This window comes from Cryptomeria japonica, chromosome 9 (assembly GCF_030272615.1).
Source record: "Cryptomeria japonica chromosome 9, Sugi_1.0, whole genome shotgun sequence".
NCBI classification, from domain to species: Eukaryota; Viridiplantae; Streptophyta; class Pinopsida; order Cupressales; family Cupressaceae; genus Cryptomeria; species Cryptomeria japonica.
Genome location: NC_081413.1, coordinates 727,221,903 through 727,242,841, shown reverse-complemented (window position 1 = coordinate 727,242,841; position 20,939 = coordinate 727,221,903). Strand labels below are relative to the sequence as shown.

General features: G+C 38.3%; 1 protein-coding gene across 5 annotated transcripts in view; it reads right to left on the bottom strand.

Moving 5' to 3' along the window:
• Positions 1-20,398, bottom strand: part of LOC131067406 (uncharacterized) — a 99,705-nt gene extending 79,307 nt beyond the window's left edge. For 2 of the 5 annotated variants that reach the window (XM_059211218.1, XM_059211220.1), the window contains exon 1: positions 20,164-20,397. In XM_059211218.1, the coding sequence (XP_059067201.1) occupies positions 20,164-20,258 (95 nt within the window). In that variant the 5' untranslated portion in view covers positions 20,259-20,397. Of the gene's footprint in view, positions 1-20,163 lie in introns of all 5 variants that reach the window. The other 3 variants (XM_058002390.2, XM_058002392.2, XM_059211219.1) reach the window with 2 other exon arrangements.
• Between the last annotated feature and the right edge of the window lie 541 nt (positions 20,399-20,939).

Below are 20,939 nucleotides of genomic sequence, written 5' to 3'. Positions count from 1 at the left end.
CGAATCGCTCGTGTCCCTCACCAAGGGTCCAGAGCAAAAATGCTTAGTTGAGCCATTCCTGACCTTGTTTGGACGAATCGAAGACATCAAAGGCATGGTGAAGGACGAAATGAGCATGATAGAACATCCAGACTTGATCAAAAACAATGAAATGATGAAGTCTTGCCTAGAGGGTCAAATTCGCTCCTGTCCCTCACTGAAGGACCAGAGCGAAGTTCTTCATAAGGTACGTCCTGAACAAAGACCAAGCAAATTTTATGTTCGAAGGCAAGAAAGGAGGCGAGATGAACGCGTTTAAGACAAATTGAAGATTACCAAATGCCATCAAAGGACCAAAATGCTTAAGTTCGCTCCTGTCCCTCTCCAAGGGACCAGAGCGATTTTTGTTGTAAATGATTTTCTCACCAAATTTCAACCGATCTCAAGGCATGATTGAATGAAAGGAGGCATTACGAATCCGTTGAATATAATTTTCGAAGGTGATGAAGTGAAATGAGGCCCATAAGAGCAAAATCGCTCCTGTCCCTCTCCAAGGGACCAGAGCGATGAGGTACGTCCCTTTCATTTTTATAATTTTGGTGCCAAATAAACATTTCAAATTTTCCTTAAATGCTAAGTTCGATAAAATTGAAAATCTAATTTAATTAGCATTTAATATGGCGTTTGACATTTATTAATTATTTTGCCTTTATTAAAAATCGAAATTTACAAATTAAAAAACGAAAGGCATTTTAATTAATTAATAGAAAAAATCGAATTGAAGCGCTATACTTGGAGGTCGGCCTTGCTAAATCATTTAAAAATCGTTTAAAATTGCTTTATTTCACAAAAGTCGGCCTTAGGGTGAATGATGAGAGGCGCTTATATAAGGGAGGTGAAAGATTTTTATTTTCACATTATCATTTTTATCATCTTAAGTGCGATTTAAGGAAGACAAAGGGAGAAGTGCGAAGTTGTATTCAAGGAGGTGCGAAACTACTATCCAAAGGAGAGGCGAACTTGAAGTTTCCATTTGAGCGAAGTTGCCTAGGACGTCAAAGACATATCAAAGATGGCGAAATTGCTAACTTGAAGAGGAAATCACGTCCAAGACTTGAAGGGTGGCGAAGTTGATAAGAGGAACGTTCTTTTGAAGATCACATCAAGACTATCGAATTTCAAATTTTGCCTAGGCGAATTCCTTTATTTTGCATTTTAGAGTTAAGCTCTCAAAGAGGTATGACGATATGGATTTATTGTTTTGATTTTGAACGTTGATCATCATTGCCTTAATTTTGGAATTTTGTTTTGCCTTAGCTTAGTCTTTTTTAGGAAATGATTAATAAAGGACTTATCATTAAGTTTCCTAAAATTTGCTCTCTAATTTATGTTATGTATTGCAAAATCATGGTACTAATTTTGAAATGTTGTGTAGGCATCAAATGGAGGTCTCTTCAAGGAAAATCAAGCCGGATCAAGGACGGTCTTCGCCAGGACGATCAAGCCAGGACATGGACGACTTTCTTTGGACTAACATCATCAAGGGCAATCCAGCGTTCCAAGGCGAGGTACATCATCTTCCTGCACATCAAGGACGCAAGGAGTTAGAACAAGGGCTCGTTGAAGAAGCAAAATAGATCCAGAGGAATTAATTAAAGCAAGTTTCTCAACAATATCAAGATGAATATCCACCAAGTTCCAAGTGTCAAATGAGGTGGCGTCCTAGTCATCACTTCTCCAATCAGTGAAGTCCATCTCAGCATGTCCAGATTCAATGTACTTAACTCATGGAAGGTGGCACAAACTCCGATGTACCTACCCTGGCTATCCATTGGTCGATTTTTCTAGAAGGGACATGTGTCCAAGCAATACAATTTTATCATTGGTCAAGCATTAAATGTTATGTAATGGTTGTAACAAACCCTAATTAGGGTTTTCATTGTAAAATCTTGGCCATTGATCTTGAATTGATCTAAGCCATCAAATTGTATTGTGGGCACTATATAAGCCCAGGCATTTCATTTTGTAAAGGTTAATTTTAGAGAATTAGAGATAATTAGAGAGAGAGAGTTGTAAATAGTTGAAAGTAGTTAGAGAGTAGAATAGGAGGACAAGGCAAGAAATTGTTGCCATTGATTGTAAACAAACTCCATTTTCATTGAAGTAATGGTGAAATATGTCGTTTTCTTGCAATTTGCATGGTTTCTTGTTGAGTCTTCAATCTTAGATGGTAGATGATTAGATGAATGGAAGAAATGTGATTGATTGATGGTGGAATTCGTACATCCATACTACTAGCAATTTGTTGATTGCAAACTTGCCTTGTGTAGTCGACTGGAATCGTTCAGCTTAAGCTCAATTTCAATTTGTCGCCTCTTCATTGATATGCATCAACTTGGATGGTATCTATGCCTGCGGTGATGACTTGAACATCATAAAGCTTCCCTAGAAGATCGCACTAGCCTTGTGTAGATGTTCCATTGATGTCAAAACAAGACCTAGTTAGAGTTTCATCAAAAATCAATCATTGCTCCTACATCCTTAGTATTAGGATTAGATCCTCTCTTCGCCCTTATCCTTTTTCCATTTTTTCCAAATCTAAGTTAGTAAGAACCTGTGTCCAGCAAAGCAGATCGGAAGTTCAATGTAAGTCCCCTTGTGATTCCAGCGAATCACATCATACCACTGGAGCTTGTCCACACGTGGAGACCCCACTAAAAGAACCTTGGAGTCTACCTAACTGATCCTTTACGTGAATCTTCAGCAGTTAGAGACTATTTTCTCAAGAGAGGATAAGATGCCTTTAGGTATTTTATTCTGTGTATGATTGTGTACAAAATACACGTCAACAGGAAGATGAATGAAAGACAATATATCTAGCATCACATTTCTCATGATGGTCAGTATTCCTTATGTAGTCTTATGATCTCACTCTCCAGAGGATCATATCCCCTAGACATGTGACATAAAGTATCATCAATCATATGATACAAGAAATCACATCACCTAAGCACGTGACATGAAGTATCACCTAAATATGTGATGCAAGAAGTCATATCACCTAAGCACGTGATATGAAGTATCACCTAAACACATGATACAAAAGTTTATCACATCAACTTGTGATGACAAGATATCACCTAAGCACGTGATATCAGTATTGCAAAGTAAGCAATACTAAGGATAAATACATAAGAGTAATTAAATTCTCATTTTATCCAAATTGTGGTATGTGCACTGACATTTCCAAATGTCTTTACCACAACATAATCATGGCACATCCATGATATACCAGGAATCACACATGATATCTGGTTTGATCATTATAAGATCGTCACCTTAGAATGTCTACATACAAGTGTTCATTATCTGAGAGATCGTCACCTCTTAGAAATGTACACGGGGGGTGGAGCCCATAAAAGTCATATCACGACAAAGAATTTTACACATTAAACATCTTAATAATATAAATACAGGAATACAAAGCAAATTAAATTTCAATCATACCAAGACCTTTTCTGAAGTGCTCACTTTCACCCTGGAAAGTGGTTTGGTAAGAATATATGTTGTCTGATCTCCTGTATAAATGTATTCCAACTGGATCACATTTCTATCTACCATGTCTCGCACATAATGATATGGAATCTCAATATGTTTGGATCTGTCATGAAACACCGGATTCACTGAAAGTTTTATACAACTCTGGTTGTGGCATTGAATAACTGTAGGTTTCATTGGTTCACCGAATAACCCCACAAGCAACTTCCTAAGCCATACTACCTCTCGAGCAGCCATGGCAGCTGCAATGTATTTGGCCTTAGTGGAACTCTGTGCTACCGATGACTCTTTTCTGCTGATCCAGGATATCATGGCTGAACCTAAACTGAAACAACATCCTGAGGTGCTTTTCCTGTCAGTTACAGTTCCAACCCAATTTGAATCTGTGAATCTGTGTAAATCTAGTTCAACTCTCTCATATTTGAGACCAAGGTTTAGGGTACCTTGTAGATATCTCATGATATGTTTTACTGCTACTAGGTGTATCTCCTTTGGTTCACACATAAACTGACTCAAGGCATTAACTGCATAACATATATTTGGTCTCGTATTTACCAGATACATCAGGGACCCAATCATTTGCCTGTATAGAGTAGGATCTGAGGGTTGTGATTCTGTTGCTGCTTCCTTAAGTTTATGAAGGTTTGTTTCCATTGAGGTCATGGGTCTGCAATTTAGCATTCCAAATCTCTTCAAAATGTCCAAGGTATACTTACCTTGGTTTAGTATAATGCCATCAGAATTCTGCCATACTTCCAAACCTAGGAATTAATGAAGGAGTCCTAAGTCTTTCATGTCAAATTCTTTAGCAAGGTCTTTCTTGCACTGATCTATGAGGTGATCTTTTCCTGTGATTAACAAATCATCAACATATAAATCAATATCAGCATATCACCTTTGTTTTGCTTATAGTAGAGATTTGGATCTGCATCATTCTTTGAGAAGCCTAACCCTGAGAGATAAGTGTCAATTCTTTCATATCAGGCCCTGGGAGCCTGTTTAAGCCCATAAAGAGATTTCTTGAGTTTACACACATAAGACTCTACATCATGAATCTCAAACCCTTCATGTTGCTCTAGTTATACTTCTTGTGCAATCTTTCCATTAAGAAATGTTGTCTTTACATCCATCTAATGTACTTTCCATCCTTTTGTTGCTGCAATGGCTAAGACTACTCTTACTGAGGTATATCTAGCTACAGGTGCAAAGGTTTCTTCATAATCAATTCCTTCCTTTTGTTAGAATCCTCTGGCTGCAAATCTAGCCTTGTGTTTCTCAATGCTGCCATCTGCAGCATGTTTGATCTTGATGAGCCATTTGGAGGAGACAACAAATTTTCCAGCTGGCCTAGGAACAATCTTCCAAACATCATTTTTCATAATGGACTGGTATTCCTCAGACATGGCATTCTTCCATACTTGATCTTTAAGTGCATCTGATACATTGGTAGGTTCAGCTTTTGAAAGATCATTCATGAGGGCAACATAGTTGGTGAATTTGCTAGGCCTTTTGATTTCTCTGAAGGTTCCTGAAGGGGCAGCATACTTCTGAGCTTCTTCTACAATTTTGGTGGCCCATAGTGGCCTTTTCTTGAGATTTTCTCTAGGTGGGTTGTGTATTTCACCTTCATTTTCCTCAAGATTCTCCATCTGAAGCTCAGGGGTAGGATCTTCATCTGTGCTAGGGGCAGGAACATGGACTTTAGGTTCCATGGAACTTTGGGCTCTTTTGAAGGCTAAGTCTTCCTCAAAAATTACATCCCTACTAAGTTCAATATGCCTCTGACCAGGTATATAGATTTTGTAAGCCTTGGAGGTTTCACTATACCCAACAAGTATTCCCCTTTTTCCAGAAGGCTCTAGTTTTGATCTTTTCTCCTTAGGTACATGAAAATAAACAGGGCACCCAAATATCCTAAGATGGTTGATATCTGGCTTTACTTTAGTAAAAGCTTCCTCGGGAGTTTTATCTTCAAGATGAGAGTGAGGACATCTATTTTGTATATACACGGCAGTGCTGGTTGCTTCTGCCCAAAGATTGGTATTGAGGTTCTGATCTAGGATCATGGCTTTGGCAGCTTCTACAATTGTCCTATTTTTCCTCTCAGCTACCCCATTTTGTTGAGGATTATAAGGTATAGTAAGCTCCCTCTTAATCCCAACATTTTTACAAAAATCTTTAAACAAATCTGAGGTGTATTCCCCCCCATTGTCAGTTCTTTAAACCTATTAAGGATCTCTTCTGATTCTTTACATTTCATAAAGTAGATCCAAGTTTTCCTAGAGTAGTCATCAACAAATATTACATAATACAAGAATCCCCCTAAAGAGGGTACAGACATAGGTCCACATACATCAGAGTGGACTAATTCTAAAACATTACTTTTTTTCCTAGTACTATTTTGAAAAAAACCCTTAGTAGTTTTACCTAGGGCACATCCCTTGCATGCCCCTGAATGATACTGCTTTAACTTGGGTAGACCTGTGACAAGGTTTCCCATTGATGATAAAGCTCTAAAATTTAGGTGACCTAGTCTTCTATACCAAACTTCATTAGCATCTGCAACTTCATGGATTAAGGCTAGGTTGGGCTCTGTGCACAGCTCATATAAGTAGCCTTGTCTTTGACCAATGGTTTTAGCTTTCTTAATGGATGAATTCCTTGGCCAAGCCAACACTCTGTTGTCCATGAAGGTCACTCTGTACCCAGTATCCTCTAGTGCTGAGATGGAGACTAGGTTTCTCTTAATGCCTGGTACATATAGTACTCCTTTAAGCTGCAATGATACACCTAACTTCAGTTTGATGGTGCAGGTTCCAATTCCTCTGACTGGATGTGTAGAGTCATCTCCGATAGTCACTTCCTCATCATTCTCCTCTATCATGGAGTCTAGCACTTCTCTAAACCATGTAATGTGTCTGGATGAGCCACTATCGATCACCCATGAGTTAGCCTTGTTTGATGCTTGGTTTGTAAGTGCCGAATAGAGTACATACTTCTCGGAGTCATCTCTTCCCTTTGATTTTCCAGTTCTGGCAAATGTGGCTTGTTGTTTAGCTCTTTCTGGACATTTAGCAACATAGTGCCCGAATTTGTCGCACCTGTAACATTGAATATGAGAGAGATCCTTCTGGGAGGTATTCTTGCCTTGACAACCTTTCCTCTTCCTAAATTGTTTCTTCTTGCTTTTCTTATTGGAGTTTGTATTTAGGACTTGGAGATCTTCATCTATAATCTTTTGTTTGATCCCTTTCTTATTTAACCTTGATTCTTCTTGGAGACAGTCTGTCCTTAGCCTTTCAAACTTTGGATATTTAGCCCTTGCACTGATGCCTTGGACGAACATTTCCCATATACTAGGCAGCCCATCTAAAGTTAATTCTTTGCTTTGGATCTCATATCCAAAGGTTGCTAGCTCATCCCTTAGGGCTGATATCAGCATGAAGTAGGCATTGACTGACTCCCCTTTGATCATAGCTATATGATTTATTTCTCTCTTTAAAGCCAAGGTTCTACTTGCATTGGATATCTTGAATGCATCTTCAAGTGCTTTGAACATATTGTAGGCTGTTTCATGTTTCCTTATGATGGGCATAATATTATTCCTCACCCCATCAACTATGATTTTGATGGCTTTTTCATTTCCCTCTATCCATGTCGCTTTGTCAAGTTCAGTCTCAGGTTCTGTAGTTTCAGCTTTTACAAATGATTCAACTTTATTTTCTCTTAGAATCATCTTAATTCTGAACTTCCATGCTGAGAAATCATCGCCTCCTCCGAGTCTATCTTCGAATCTGATAGTGCTTGCCATTTGGAGAAATGTGATGTTGGATATATTCTTGACTTGAATTTTACACAAAATTGAAAAGCTGCAAGTTCGATTTTACTATAGCTCTAATACCATGTAAATGTATTCAATTTTCTATTCAACGAGCAAGATATATAAAGTTATTGTATTTTTCATGTAATTGTCAATTCACTATATAATAAATCTGATTATTATATTCTATGTTGCAGGTGGAGAGAGAGCATTAATAATTTCGATGATTCTCAAACATCCACCGATCGGTATATATATATATATGCAAGCAAGGGGATCAAGTAATAACTTGACCGGTCATGTCTATGAGACATGGCCGATCAAGATATTACTTGATCGTGCCTTTTCAAAACCATAATCGTACTTTACCGATACCAATCGGTGTGAATGTATTTAACAAATACAACCGATACTAATCAATGTTTGTGCATTACAAATTATGACCGATGCTAATCAGTATTTATGCATTGGTTAAGAACCCGATATTAATCGGGATTTGTTTGCAAGGTTATATATATACAAATCAAGGAATACGATCACAGCAAGATCGTATATGTAAATATCAACATAAGTTTGAATGATCATGCATACGATCATCATTATTGGTATAAGAAAAATTGAAAACATTTACATGGTATCATCATCATCATTATGCTGCCTTGTGGTCGAAAGAATTACAAAAAGACAGAATGGAGAATGGAGAAATGAAGATCACCTGGTGGAGACAGATGGTTGCAAGATTAAGGGCCAAGTTCATACCGGGAGACTACGAGTTGAAATTGTTCAAGAAGTTGCAGAACCTGAAACAAAGAAACATGATTGTGAAAGAGTACACTAAGGAATTCTACAAGGTGATGATTAGATCTGGACATAGAGAGATGGATAGAGAAAAGGTGGCAAGGTACATAAATGGACTTGCATTTAACATTCATGATGAGATGAGTATGTTGAGTGTTTCCTCAGTTGAAGAAGCTTACCAGTATGCTTTGAAGGCTAAGGAGAAGATGAGAAGAAGACAGCCGAATAACCCTAGAGGGAAGGAGAGATTCAAGGGACAGATGAGTACAGAGAAGCAAAATGTTGAGGAAGAATCAAAACCTAAGTGGAGTAAAGAACCGGAACAGAAAACATAGAGGAAAGGCACTGGCAGTACCGGTAGAGAATTTCCCGACAAATGTTTCAAGTGTGGAGAAACCGGACATAGATTTTATGAATGTAAGCAAGGAATGGCAAGAAGTTGTGTGGTTAATGAGGAACCGGAAGGTGAAGTTACCAGAACTGACTGTACACCGGAGCAAGGAGAATCCCTTATGTTCAGAAGAGTCATGATGGAGCAAAGCAGTGAGGATACCGGATCTACTCAGAGAAAGAGTCTTTTTCGGACTATGTGCAAATCAGGTGGTAAGTGTTGCAAGGTTATTATGGATAGTGGAAGTACTGATAATTTGGTATCTGAAGAGATGGTAGTGAAACTTGGATTGAAGAGGCTTGAGCATCCTTGTCCTTACAAGGTAAGTTGGTTACAAGATGATCAAAAGATAGAAGTAAAGGAACAGTGTTTGGTGAATTTCAATATTGGGCCTTTTAGGGATGAGGTCTTGTGTGATGTTGTATCTATGAGTGCTTGTCATATCTTGTTGGGAAGACCTTGGCAATTTAATAGAGGAGCTATTTATGACTGTAGAAGAAACCTAATCACTATTGAGAAAGATGGGCAGAAGTTCACATTGACTTCTTTGAAGGAGATAGAGAAGGCGAAAAATCTGAGTCTTGAGAAAAGATGCAATACTGAGAAACCGGTTGCAGAGGTTATACCGGAAGATGACATGAGTCTACAGAAGGACCTGATAAATAAGCCTGACGGACAGATAGAACCGGATGATAGAGAGCTTATGGTGACAAACCGGATGAAGTCTTGTGGCAAAAACAAATCAGAGTTGCAGAAAAAAGAGAGCAGTAAACAAAGACAATGTGCAGATCTGAAGCAAAGGAAGAGAAACAAAGAGAGTCAGGGGTTAGAGAAGCCAGTTGAGATCCCGGAGGAGCTAAAGAAGAGATTGGCAGATAAGGAAGATGTTTGGATTAGAAATGAGCATGGGGTCTTTATCCCAAATCCTTTTAGATGTCCATGAGTTGCCTCTCATGGAACATCTCTTTCTACCTGGGGTGTCTGATGCAGGAGAATCCCCGGTCTCTGAGCAATCTTGCATCAACCAAAAATATTTCCTTTTAGTTTAGTTCTTGTTCAGTTCAGTGTGCAGTTTTCTATGTTCTTACCGGTAGGTACCGGTAGTTGCTTGCTTTTCATTGCAGATCCTATTTTCGATTTCCAGGCTGGGTCATGTGCTTAATTCCACATTTTCAGTCCATTTGGATTCTTTTCCAGCTAGTTATCGCTCTCGGTTGACTGTTTATGGGATCCGGGACAGTTCTTGTGCTTACCAGCTAACTTTCCTTCATTACTGTTGTGACGTATTCACACATCGCCCATTGCAAATGGGGACCTCTGCTTTATGCTTTCTAGGTTAGTTTTCTTTGCTTGGTTGTCTAGTCTTGGCTATTAATCTTTGCGTTGGAGAGTTGTCAGAGAGATCATTAAGATAGCAGGATCTGCTTGCATTGAAGTGGGTCAGTAGATGGTCCAAGTCAGGGTCTCTTTGAAAGCCTCCCCTTGGTTAGGCCTGGGTCTTGTTTCTAGGGTCGAGTCTTGATTGAGTTTAAGGAAGTCTTTGTGTCATGCTAGGATTCTTGCCTTTTGAGACTTATGTCATTGAGTTAAGGAAGTGAATGGAGGTCTGTGAGTATGTGTTCTCAAGGATTCTTCCCTTTGAGGGTTTGAGATTGGTCCAAATAATGAATGATGAAGTTATTTTACTTCTAGGCATTGATTGATGTGAAACTGGCCTATTTATCCTTAGAAAATGCCTAGCGACCAAGCCTAGACTTGAAAACTTGAGAGTTGAATGAGGAATTTGAGTGATAGTGTCGAATTCGCTCCTGACCCTTCCAAAGGGACAAGAGCGAATTCTTCCTTAGCTCTCTTTGCCCTCCTATTTTGGACAAAAACCTTGCTTTCTAGTCATGATTGAGGAGAGGATGATATATCTAGGCCTTGAGAATGAATTGAAACCTAGCCGAATGGACTTAGCCTTGGAAAGATAAGAATTTGAGCTCAAGAAGCAAAAGTCGCTCTTGACCCTTCCAAAGGGTCCAGAGCGAATTTCCTTAGATCTCCTAACTTAGATCAAAAAAGCTTGCTCCTACACCTTGACTGAGTGAGGAATGACCTATCTATGCCTTGTGAGCAAGTTGGAACGAGATGGGATGAGGAAATTGAGCCTAAAACATCAATTTCGCTTCTGACCCTTCCAAAGGGTCCAAAACGAATTTCTCTAAGAGCACCTTCTTGCCTCTTATTTAGAACAAATTCATGATTCTATGCCTTGAGTGAGGGGGATTTGATTCGTACATGCCCTTGAAGTGAATTCAAACAAAGTGAAGTGATGAAATATGAAGAATTTATACAAAAACATCAATTTCGCTCCTGATCCTTCCAAAGGGTCCAGAGCGAAATTCCTAGAGGGGTATGTACCTTCCAAGGGTACACAAGCAAACTTGTCAATAGTTGCTCTTTGACTCCAAAATTGAGCAAGGAAAACCCTTAGGATGCCTTCCTAGCATGGACCAAGGTCAAAACAAAAGTAAAATGAAGGATGAATTGAGTGAAAATATGAATTTCGCTCCTGACCCTTCCAAAGGGTCCAGAGCGAATTTCATCTAAGCTCCTGACCCTTTGAAAGGGTCCAGAGCGAAATCCTTAAAAGGACTCCCTATTTCACCTTGTTTCAAACTAGGATGGAGGCTAGTTGCATAATCATGATAGAAGGAGGTTTGAAAAGTTAAGTTCAAGGCAAAGTGATGATGAATGGAAGATGAATGGCATCAAAGGAAGAATTTCGCTCTTGACCCTTCCAAAAGGTCCAGAGCGAATTCTCCTAAAACACATATTGGTTCCTTGATTAGGTCAAAGCTTTCACTCCTATAGCATGGTTGAGAGAGGATTGACGTATACTTGCCTTGAGAAGTGGATTGGAGCAAAGGAAATGATGAAATTAAGACTAAATGACAAATTTCGCTCCTGACCCTCTCAAAGGGTCCAAAGCGAAAATCTCATTATAGGTCCTATCCTTAGAGATGGTCCAGAGCGAAATCCTTAGAGAGGCCTAATTTGTCACCAAAAGCATTGAGTGGACATTACTTTGAAGACAAATGGACTTGATTGAGAAGAAGGAAGGACCCAAAAGCCAACTCTAAGAGCAAAGTAGGAAATGATGAGAGTTTGAGTGCAAATAGCTATTTCACTCCTAACCCTTCAAAAGGGTCCAGAGTGAATTCTTTTGAAACCTCCTTTTGCTCCCAATTTACATCAAGCATAGTGTTGGTTGAGGTTGATTGAACTTAGAGGCATCCTTAGACATACATTTGAGTGAGTTGTGGTCATAAAGAGTGAAGAATTTGTGCAAAAATGCAAAATTCACTCCTAACCCTTCCAAAGGGTCCAGAGCGAATTTCACCTAAGCTCCTGACCCTTCCAAAGGGTCCAAAGCGAAATTCTTAAAAGGACTTCATTCCTCACCTAAGCCATTGAACTAATCTCATTTTGAGCAATAATGAAAGAAACTTGAATTGATTGAGGTGAAAGAAGGATTTGAAAGTCAAGTTTAAGGTGATTTGAAAGTCAAGTTTAAGGTGGTTTGAAAGGAAAAGAAGTGTGAATTGAGCCTAAGGGAGCAAATTCGCTCCTGACCCTTCCAAAGGGTCCAAAGTGAATTTCTTCATGAAGCTTTGTACCTTGCTCAAACCTTTGAACTAACCTATTCCTAAGCATTTTTTAGGGCAAAAGACTTGTTTTTTTATGAGAAAAGAATTTTTGTGAAGGAAAATTGAGCAAAATGCAAAATTCGCTCCTGACCCTTCCAAAGGGTCCAGAGCGAATTTCATTATAGGTCCTATCTTTGCCCAAGGTCTAAAGTGAAATCCTTCTTTTAGGCCTTTTTGGGGGTCAAATAAATGATGTCTTCAGGAGAGAAGGATTGAAAGGTCAAGTCTAAGACAAGGCTAAGTGAAAAAGAGTATGAATTGAGCCTAGAGGATCAAATTCACTCCTGACCCTCTCTAAGGTATAGGAGCGAATTCTTTCAAAATCTACATCTCACATCCAGTTTGAGTAGAATCCTTGGTTCAAGAATTTTGCATAAGGAAGAATGACCTCATCCAAGCCTTAAGGACCTATAATCATGGTTTGAGCTAGTAGAAATGAGTAAACCTAATGAATTTGAACACAAATGTCAAATTCGCTCCCGACCCTCTCTAAGGTACAGAGGCGAATTTCTTCTAAAAGTGTCTTTTCCTCCTAGCTTCAAGGGAAATCGACTCAAATATCTTCTTGTTGATGGTTTAAAGTGAGGAATACTATGTTAGAACGAATACATCATTTATTAACATCATTTTGTTTGTTTTGCAGATCAATAAAATCAAGTTGGAGGAAGATCAGGCTAGGACAAGGACGACCTCTTCAAACCTCATCATCATCAAGGACACCTTAAGTGCAGAGAAGAAGACTAAAGTGTTAACGACTTCTGGTGTTCAAGGAATTGCAAGCAATAGAGCAAGCTATCCTCGGGGTCCTCATTCTATCACATGGAGAAATCACAAGATGTCAGAGGTGAAGGAATGATTTGACCATGACTTCCTATCACCACTACGTGAAATCAAGAGGAGGCCTCATCATACACAAGAGACTCAAGGAAGGGTACACCATTCATCAGGTACATCGAGGACGAAGGAGGATCAACCAAGGTCAGTTCAAGGGTACGTTGGAGAAGCAGATAGTTTCAAAAGAGTTAATCAAAGTTAGCTTCTCATCATCATCACATTGAATATCAAAAAAAATACAAAGTTCCTTGACCAAGCACAAACGCAAGACAAGGTGGCATCCCAATCACTATTCCTCCAATCAAAAGGCTCCACCTCAGCATGTCCAGATTCAGTGAACCACGCTTACGCACGGAGGCAAACTTCGATGCACCTACCCCGGTTTCCTATTGGTTCACCAGCATTGAATGTAATTTTCTCATTGGCTAAAGGAGTTTGTTTTTGATTAAGGTAAAAACAGGTTTTGAAGGGACCCCGAAACCCTTTACAAAAGAACCTTACAAGATGAAAGCATTAAGCAACCAGAAGGAACAAACCCAAGAAAAACCAGCGAAATAACTAGAGAAAACTAGCTAAAGCCCAAAAAAACTAGCAAAATCCGATCAGACCTGACAAAAGAAACTAATTAATATTTTTCAGGGCATTAGTCAAGTCATTGCTAATCCCATACAGGTCTTTGATATTTTCCCTAAGATTAGGGATCTCCTTAGCAGACGCAGCAGCAGCTTTCTTAACACTCGCTCTAGTTCTCTTTCCAGCTCCACCCGGAGTAGCTTCACCACTTCCAATCTCGATAGCATCTTCATCCATTTCGAGGTCCACCACCGGTTTGGGAGAATTGGAAGTATCAAGGACCTTTGAGATATCCTCAAGGTTTTTGGTGACAGCAAACAAGATATTCGGGATAATACCCAGCAGGTTTTTCATCGCCACTTTCCCTTCTTCCAGCAAGTTAATCTGAGCAGCCATTTTATTAACTTTCTCCTCCATTTCCTTCTTCCACTGCTCCTAATCCCTGTCATCTTCCTTCCTTTTGTCATCCATCTGTTTCCCATTTTTCTCCAATTTCTTCAACAGTTTATAAGTCCATCTATCATAACCCATGGCTAAAGGAGTTTGTTGTAACAAACCCTAATTAGGGTTTTCATCTTGTAATCCTAGCCATTGATTGTAAATCAATCTGAGCCATTGAAATGTAAAGAGCTCTCTATATAAAGCTCTGGCTCTTCATTTGTAGGGGTTAATGGTTAATAGTTAGTTAATAGAGGTTAGAATAGCTAATGATCAATAGTGAATAGAATAGCAATTAGAGTAGATTAGGAAGAGAAGGCAAGAAATTGTTGCCTTGATTGTAAATGAACTCCATTTTCATTGAAGTTGTGGTAAAGTGTGTTGTTTCTTAGCAATATGCATGGTTTCTTGTTGAATCTTCATTTTAGATGATAGATAATTAGATTGAATGAAGGAAGTTACTGAATGCACTCGCATGGAATCTGCCTAGTCTAAACCACTAGCCTCTTGTTGATTGTAAGGGCGCCCTGCGTGGTCAATTGGCATTGAATGAGCTTAATCTCGAATTGTTATGCTGCATTAATTTGAATGGTGATCAGTGTCTGATGGTGTAACGATTTGAACATATTCGAAGCATCCCTTAGAAGATTGCACTGAGTTGGTGTTGAATTGTTCAACCTGATGGTGAGGCCCAACCCAGTAGGACTCCACCTAGTCATTCATCTATCTTCTTGCATTCTAGGTCTTAGATTAGACTCTCTAAACCCTACACCTTTTTCTATTTCTTTATTTCCCAGTGAGTAGATAGGACTTGAGTTCCAACAAATCAAACGCTCAAGCATTCGAATGTAAGTCCCCTTGTGATTCCAGCATAATCACATCAGACCAAATTGAGCTTATCCACACGTAGAGACCCTACATACAAGAACCTTGGAGTTATTTCGATTGATCCTTAGGTAAATCTTCAGCATTCGAATAACTTTGTTCAAGAGAGGATGAGATACCTTGGTATTTTATTTTGTGTTCACATGTGCATGAAAAACACATCAACAATTACCGAAGCGGTTCTTGGCGTGTGGATCTATTTGGGGTCTTGTCCAATGTTCTTGGGTGTGTGGCCGACCTTCCTGTTGATCCAATCTTCTTGGTTGTTATTTTCCGGAAAGATTTCTTTCATTCTTAGGGCCGACCTAGTTGCACGTTTCATTTTCCTGCATTGGTAAATGTAATCTTTTGAGGCCGACCCGGATATGTTCTGGAGGGTATTTATATGGTACTATGTAATCATTTGTAGGACAGAGAAAGTTGAAATCAAAATAAGGATTGAGATTAGTAATTAGTGATTCGCTTGATTCTGAGAGTTCCGATTGGATTGTATCTGGCTGATAGCCTGCATGTAACCGGTTAACTACCGGATGTTCTAAGATGATTGTATGATGATAACCGGTTGGTTGCTGGAAGTTCTAAGGCAATAACATGATCTGTTTCTGTAATCTTGCTATGTTTTCTTGTTGCTTTCGTTGTGTTACTCTTGCTGCATAAGCTGGTTAATTCTCTTTTGAGGGTTTTACCGGTTATGGCTGCATCAAATGTATGTTTCCGTTTGGGAATTAACAGCCTATAAATAGGGGACATTACACTGTGTGTCTCACTCAGCCACAATCACCTCTAGGGTTGTCACTCGTGCATGATCTACTACTGTAAGATGAGCCAACTGCTACTAAGACTTCTAGATATGATTGGCCAACTCTACTTGGGTAGTCTTAGCTTGCCAAACGGCTCTATCTCTCAACTACATGGCCCACTCAATCCAATCAGAGAAGGATGTCCCTAAAAACTAGTCTTATGCCATGAAGTGTTGAGAGTACTCAGTCGTGTCTCCCTATAATTGTCTACCTAGATGCTAAGCGGCCAACATCTCAGTCATCTCCACTCCTGACCATCCATGTGAGATAAAGCACCAAAAGAACTCCGGTTCGCACTCAATCTGCATGAACGTGAGGATCCTCTTGACCTCGTTCACTACCAATAGAGTGTGACTGATGTCAAGCTGTCTAGAAATCTCTCCAACCTCATGCATCATTGTGACCATAGACTGAATCTCTACAAGGTAATGTTGTATTGTGCCAAGGGTGTCGTCTACATCTAGTCGACTAATCTCAATAGAAATCCCCTCTAACTCAGCCTCAGTCCACACTTCTTCCTCTCTTGAGGGGTCAACCATAAATTGTGGGGCCTTCGAAAGTGGCATCAGGACTTTCTCTGGTGCCATCTCCATGACAACCTCTATAGTTGGTTGAACTGGTTGTGAGGGCTCTGAAGGATAGTATCAACTGTCAAGGTGGCAACCTTTGTCTCTTGTAACTGTAGACCCCTAGTCAAGAGCCCTAGTGAATTTTGGTGGAGGGACATCCACTAGTACCCCCAAAATGTCAATCCAATGATCAATCTTGGTGGCTTCTTCAATCACCATAGTGCCTTCAATCAAAGGTGTCGATGCACCCGGTGGTGATACTGCAAGTGGTGGTGGAACTATGGCTGATGGCTGTACTCCAATGAAAAAAACAAACACAAATATGCAGAATTATGATATGCCTATATTCTACAAGTGCAAAATTTTACAATAATATAAGCTCATTACTCGAGTGAGCACGAGATGAGAAAATATAGAAAATACCCTAGGAGTCCTAATTAATGACTACAAGGTGAGTCATAAGTGAGGATACCAAATAAACAACTTGTTAAAAATAGAAGATGCATCTCAACAATATGACACATATGGATGAGAGAAGATGCCTCTCAACTGACACATGAATAGAATGACACCTAACTAAGCAAGCTTATTCCATGTGCTAAGATAAATAAATAACTAATAAATAAAACAATAAAATGCACTTATAAATATTAAAGCTCATTCTTTATGATTAAACATTTATACAATGTACAAAACATGGAGACTACAGCTAGACAAACAAAACCATAAGTGAAGCAATGGCTGGGACTGGGAGGGTAACACAAGAAGAGGCACAAAATTTTCGACTTAACCAGATTTTTGAGAGCTTCTTGGCTAATAATAGGGCCCTACCCCTGTTTATTTAGCAAAAAAGAATTGGCACACACATACTTGTCTTATGCATACAGAACAAATTCGATTGCATATCACAAAATTATTTGCACATCAAAATTAGTAAAGCATGTATTCGATGAAAAGGATATGGTGAATGAACTCTTAAAGAATAACTAAATTGTATCATTATTTGAGATTTAGTTCAGGGCAGCTCGTAACTACTAGTTCCTACCACTTGAAAAATCACATATACAATTCTTTAAAAGTGAATAATTATAGTTAGAACAAATCCATTGTTCAGATGGGATTGAAAAATAAGATTGTTTGTCGCAGCGATCAACTTCAATAGAGGGTTATGAATATTGGATTAAGAGGCCGAAAAAAAAACCATGTGTTTCACAGTTTCATTACGTTGAATCAAATCAAATAATTTTTTGTTGGTCATATTTTTTAGTAATTGGCAAGCACTTGATTGGTTTAAGTATCCCAAATGGAACTGCTTTCACATCACAAAGATACTGCATGTAAAATTCAATAAAATTCTTGCATTCAATTGAAAAAGAAAACTTACTGGATGGATGGCTGAATCAATAGATACCAAAGTTCAATCCTATAAAGACTGCCTACAACTAACAGAGTAATAAAACTTAGGGTAACAGAATCAACTGGTGGACTTAATAACACTCTACTTCTAAACAATGCTGCACTGCTGCCAATAGCTATTGAATTTGTTTTATAATTTGATAAAAGTTAATGATTTTGGATTTACATTAACAGGCAGCTGAAATTTTTTTAAATCTTCTGATTGTGAACAACAGGGAGATTACGTACCAAGTCAAAGTTCCAAGGGCCAAGTTGCCATGAAAATATAAAAAGAATTTTACCAGTCATTTGCCAGGCTGAAGTCTAAAGGTGAGTTGAAGTGCTAAACTTTGCAATGGACCAAGTTCAAAAGTATAGGATTTGTTCCTTGAGAGAATGCAAAAGTATAATTTATGAAATAAAGGACTGAAGTGAGCTCACTAAACTAATCATAAAAGAGCGTTTTCAAACACGAAAAGGGATCTATGCAGTCACAAATATAGAAGATAAGTATGATTTATGACTTGGCTTAGCGAAATTGGATAAGCATGAAGCTCCATCAAGTTTAGCATGTTTTGAATCACCTAATCAATAGATGTTCCATGTACAGTCCAACTGTCCACTATATTAAAAAATACAGTATTACTAATCAACTCATGCTTGTATCAACTGAACCAACAGCTTCCAGGGTTTTTGTGATGAACCTATGAAATGGGGCAACCTGGCCTGGATGGCAGTGCTGGCTGCCAACTATGCATTCTTGTCCTTTAGCAGAAAAATCAGATTTTATTTTGTTGTGACAACCGATCAAATTTTGTCTTGTAGTGACAACTGTCTTCTTGAAGCTTCTTGAAGAAAATCAGATTTTGTTTTATTTTGTTTTGTGTCTTCTACCAACTTCTAGAAGGGGGCCGAATCAGATTTGCCTTGGCAACTATGTGCCAACTATCTGCCACTATTTATAAACTAGAAGCTTCTACCAACTTCAGCCAACTCGCTGCTAATTGTGGTTTGCCTCTTTACAGACTGGCATCCCTTCATCGAAGGCAATCAGATTGTTTACTTGCCTTGCACTACAAGTTAATGTACCACCACAAGTGGGTATATATTGAGGACTCTGCTTGTTTTTTTGGGGGATGCTGAATATTTTGGTCTGCCTTTGTGCACAATTTGGGTCTTGGGACGGAATCCCCAAGAGCACCACTGCTGCTGTGTGTTGCGTTTCGAGCTTTATATGGTCTTGAGATGAAACCCTCAAGAGTTATCCTTTGCTGTGTGTTGATGTTCAAATTCTATATTGAATCCTATGTAATCTGAAATCTTAAATTGCTGTTGTGAAGAAATTCTATATCAGTTCAAATAGCAAATATATTCCTGAATTTGCAGTCCCTAAGATGAAACATGTTTATTGATGATTTAAATCTGTGTAAGCACTATTAATTATCAGAATTCTCTATAAGCAATTTGGAGTTCTTTATAGTGTGTATTTCTTTTTCTGAACCAGTCTGCATCTATATTGTGCAACCAGTTTGTTTCTTTGAATTTAACAATTTAAGTACAGAGATTCAGATCATACAGACCTTAGTCTTTTACAGTTTTTTTTTTCTTTTGAATTCGACCTGCTGAACGTTAGGACTCAAACACATGCACCAGGATTCTTGCATTCGTCGAGGTTACAACACTAACCACCAGAGGAGCTCTCTAAGCTCACACAATAGTTTGCCATCCATATCATATACTTACATAACAATCTCATTCTACCAGGGGAAGTCTCCATACAACGAAGGCCCATTGAACAAAAAAAGGCCATGTATTCACCCCTGCAAATCCAATGAGAAAGATCCCTACCCAAATGGATAAATATTAGAGCAAGAGTAAGAGACAAGGTTATATTTTAGCTCATTTCGTTTGCCCTATGGGCGTTGGTTCAATAAAACGTGGCACAATGGTAATAGGAGACAAGATTGTAATTTAGATCAAGGCCAGGCCAAATGAAAAGTTTGTTCAACATGATTTATTTCCATTTACCTTTGTATGTTGTTAAATTGAACTCATCCCCACACTCAAGAGTAAACCAAACATTGTCAATGCACCTATACGGGTATCCATGTCCACATCTCCTTACTGCAATAAGGCAGGCATAACTTCTCCAGACATGTTGTAAGGTTGTGGTACAACATTTACTAAAAACATTGAAGTTTCGTAGATGTTTTACTGTCTTTACCATATACTCTAAGCATTACCTAACACTGATTTAAAAGCAACATAATACCTCACCCAAGATTTACACAGCAAAGAAACGAAATTTAGTTCTAAAAAATGCTGCAAAGGAATTTAAAATCTGTCATTCCAACAAAATATTACAAGACAGTAAAATATATAACGTCGGAGATAAACCAATTTGGCGTTTCCAAATCAAACAGGAGTAAACCTGGAAGATAGCGGCGAAACAATGGACAAGGTTGCCATTGAAGAGCTCCCTCTGCTTGAATGCATTAAGCTTCTGTGTCTGCGATACTGTTCCATTGGTACCCTTCACAGTGATATCTCTAATAGCCAGAGAAAGTAATAAGATGGTAGTGATTACGCTTATATTACTTTGAATAGTAATTATGTCGCTGTGAGGCGACAGGATCTTACAATCTTGAGATAAGATGTAAGAAGAGAAATATGTGTTGTTGAATGGTTGCATTGATTATGTTGATAAAAAATTATATATAAGTTAATATGTTAAAAGAATAAAATTTGATGTGTCTACACAATATATTAAATTAAATTTAATATTATTTTTGTATATATAATTTTGAAACGTATATAATATTATTTATAATATTTGAAATATATTTGTGTTTACATGCATAATTATTTATAAATAATTGAAGAAATAATTTGTAATAATTTTGGAATATAATTCACAATTTTCTTTGCTTCTATCAAAAGGCATAGAATGAGCTTTTTGTTTGTTTATTTTTGGGCTCATACACATTGGAACAAAAGTCATAAGATTTATACCATAAAGAAATGCTTGGTCTTGTGTTAAAAGTGTATATTGTGGACAATAGAAAGTTAGTTTGTGTTAAGCAAAGGAAATAAAAATGAGAAAACATAATATTGGTGATGTGAAAAATCTCTCAATGTATTGACATACGATTGGCAAGCATGCACCTATACATCATGAAGGTGTGAATGTATTGAGTTAGAAATTTT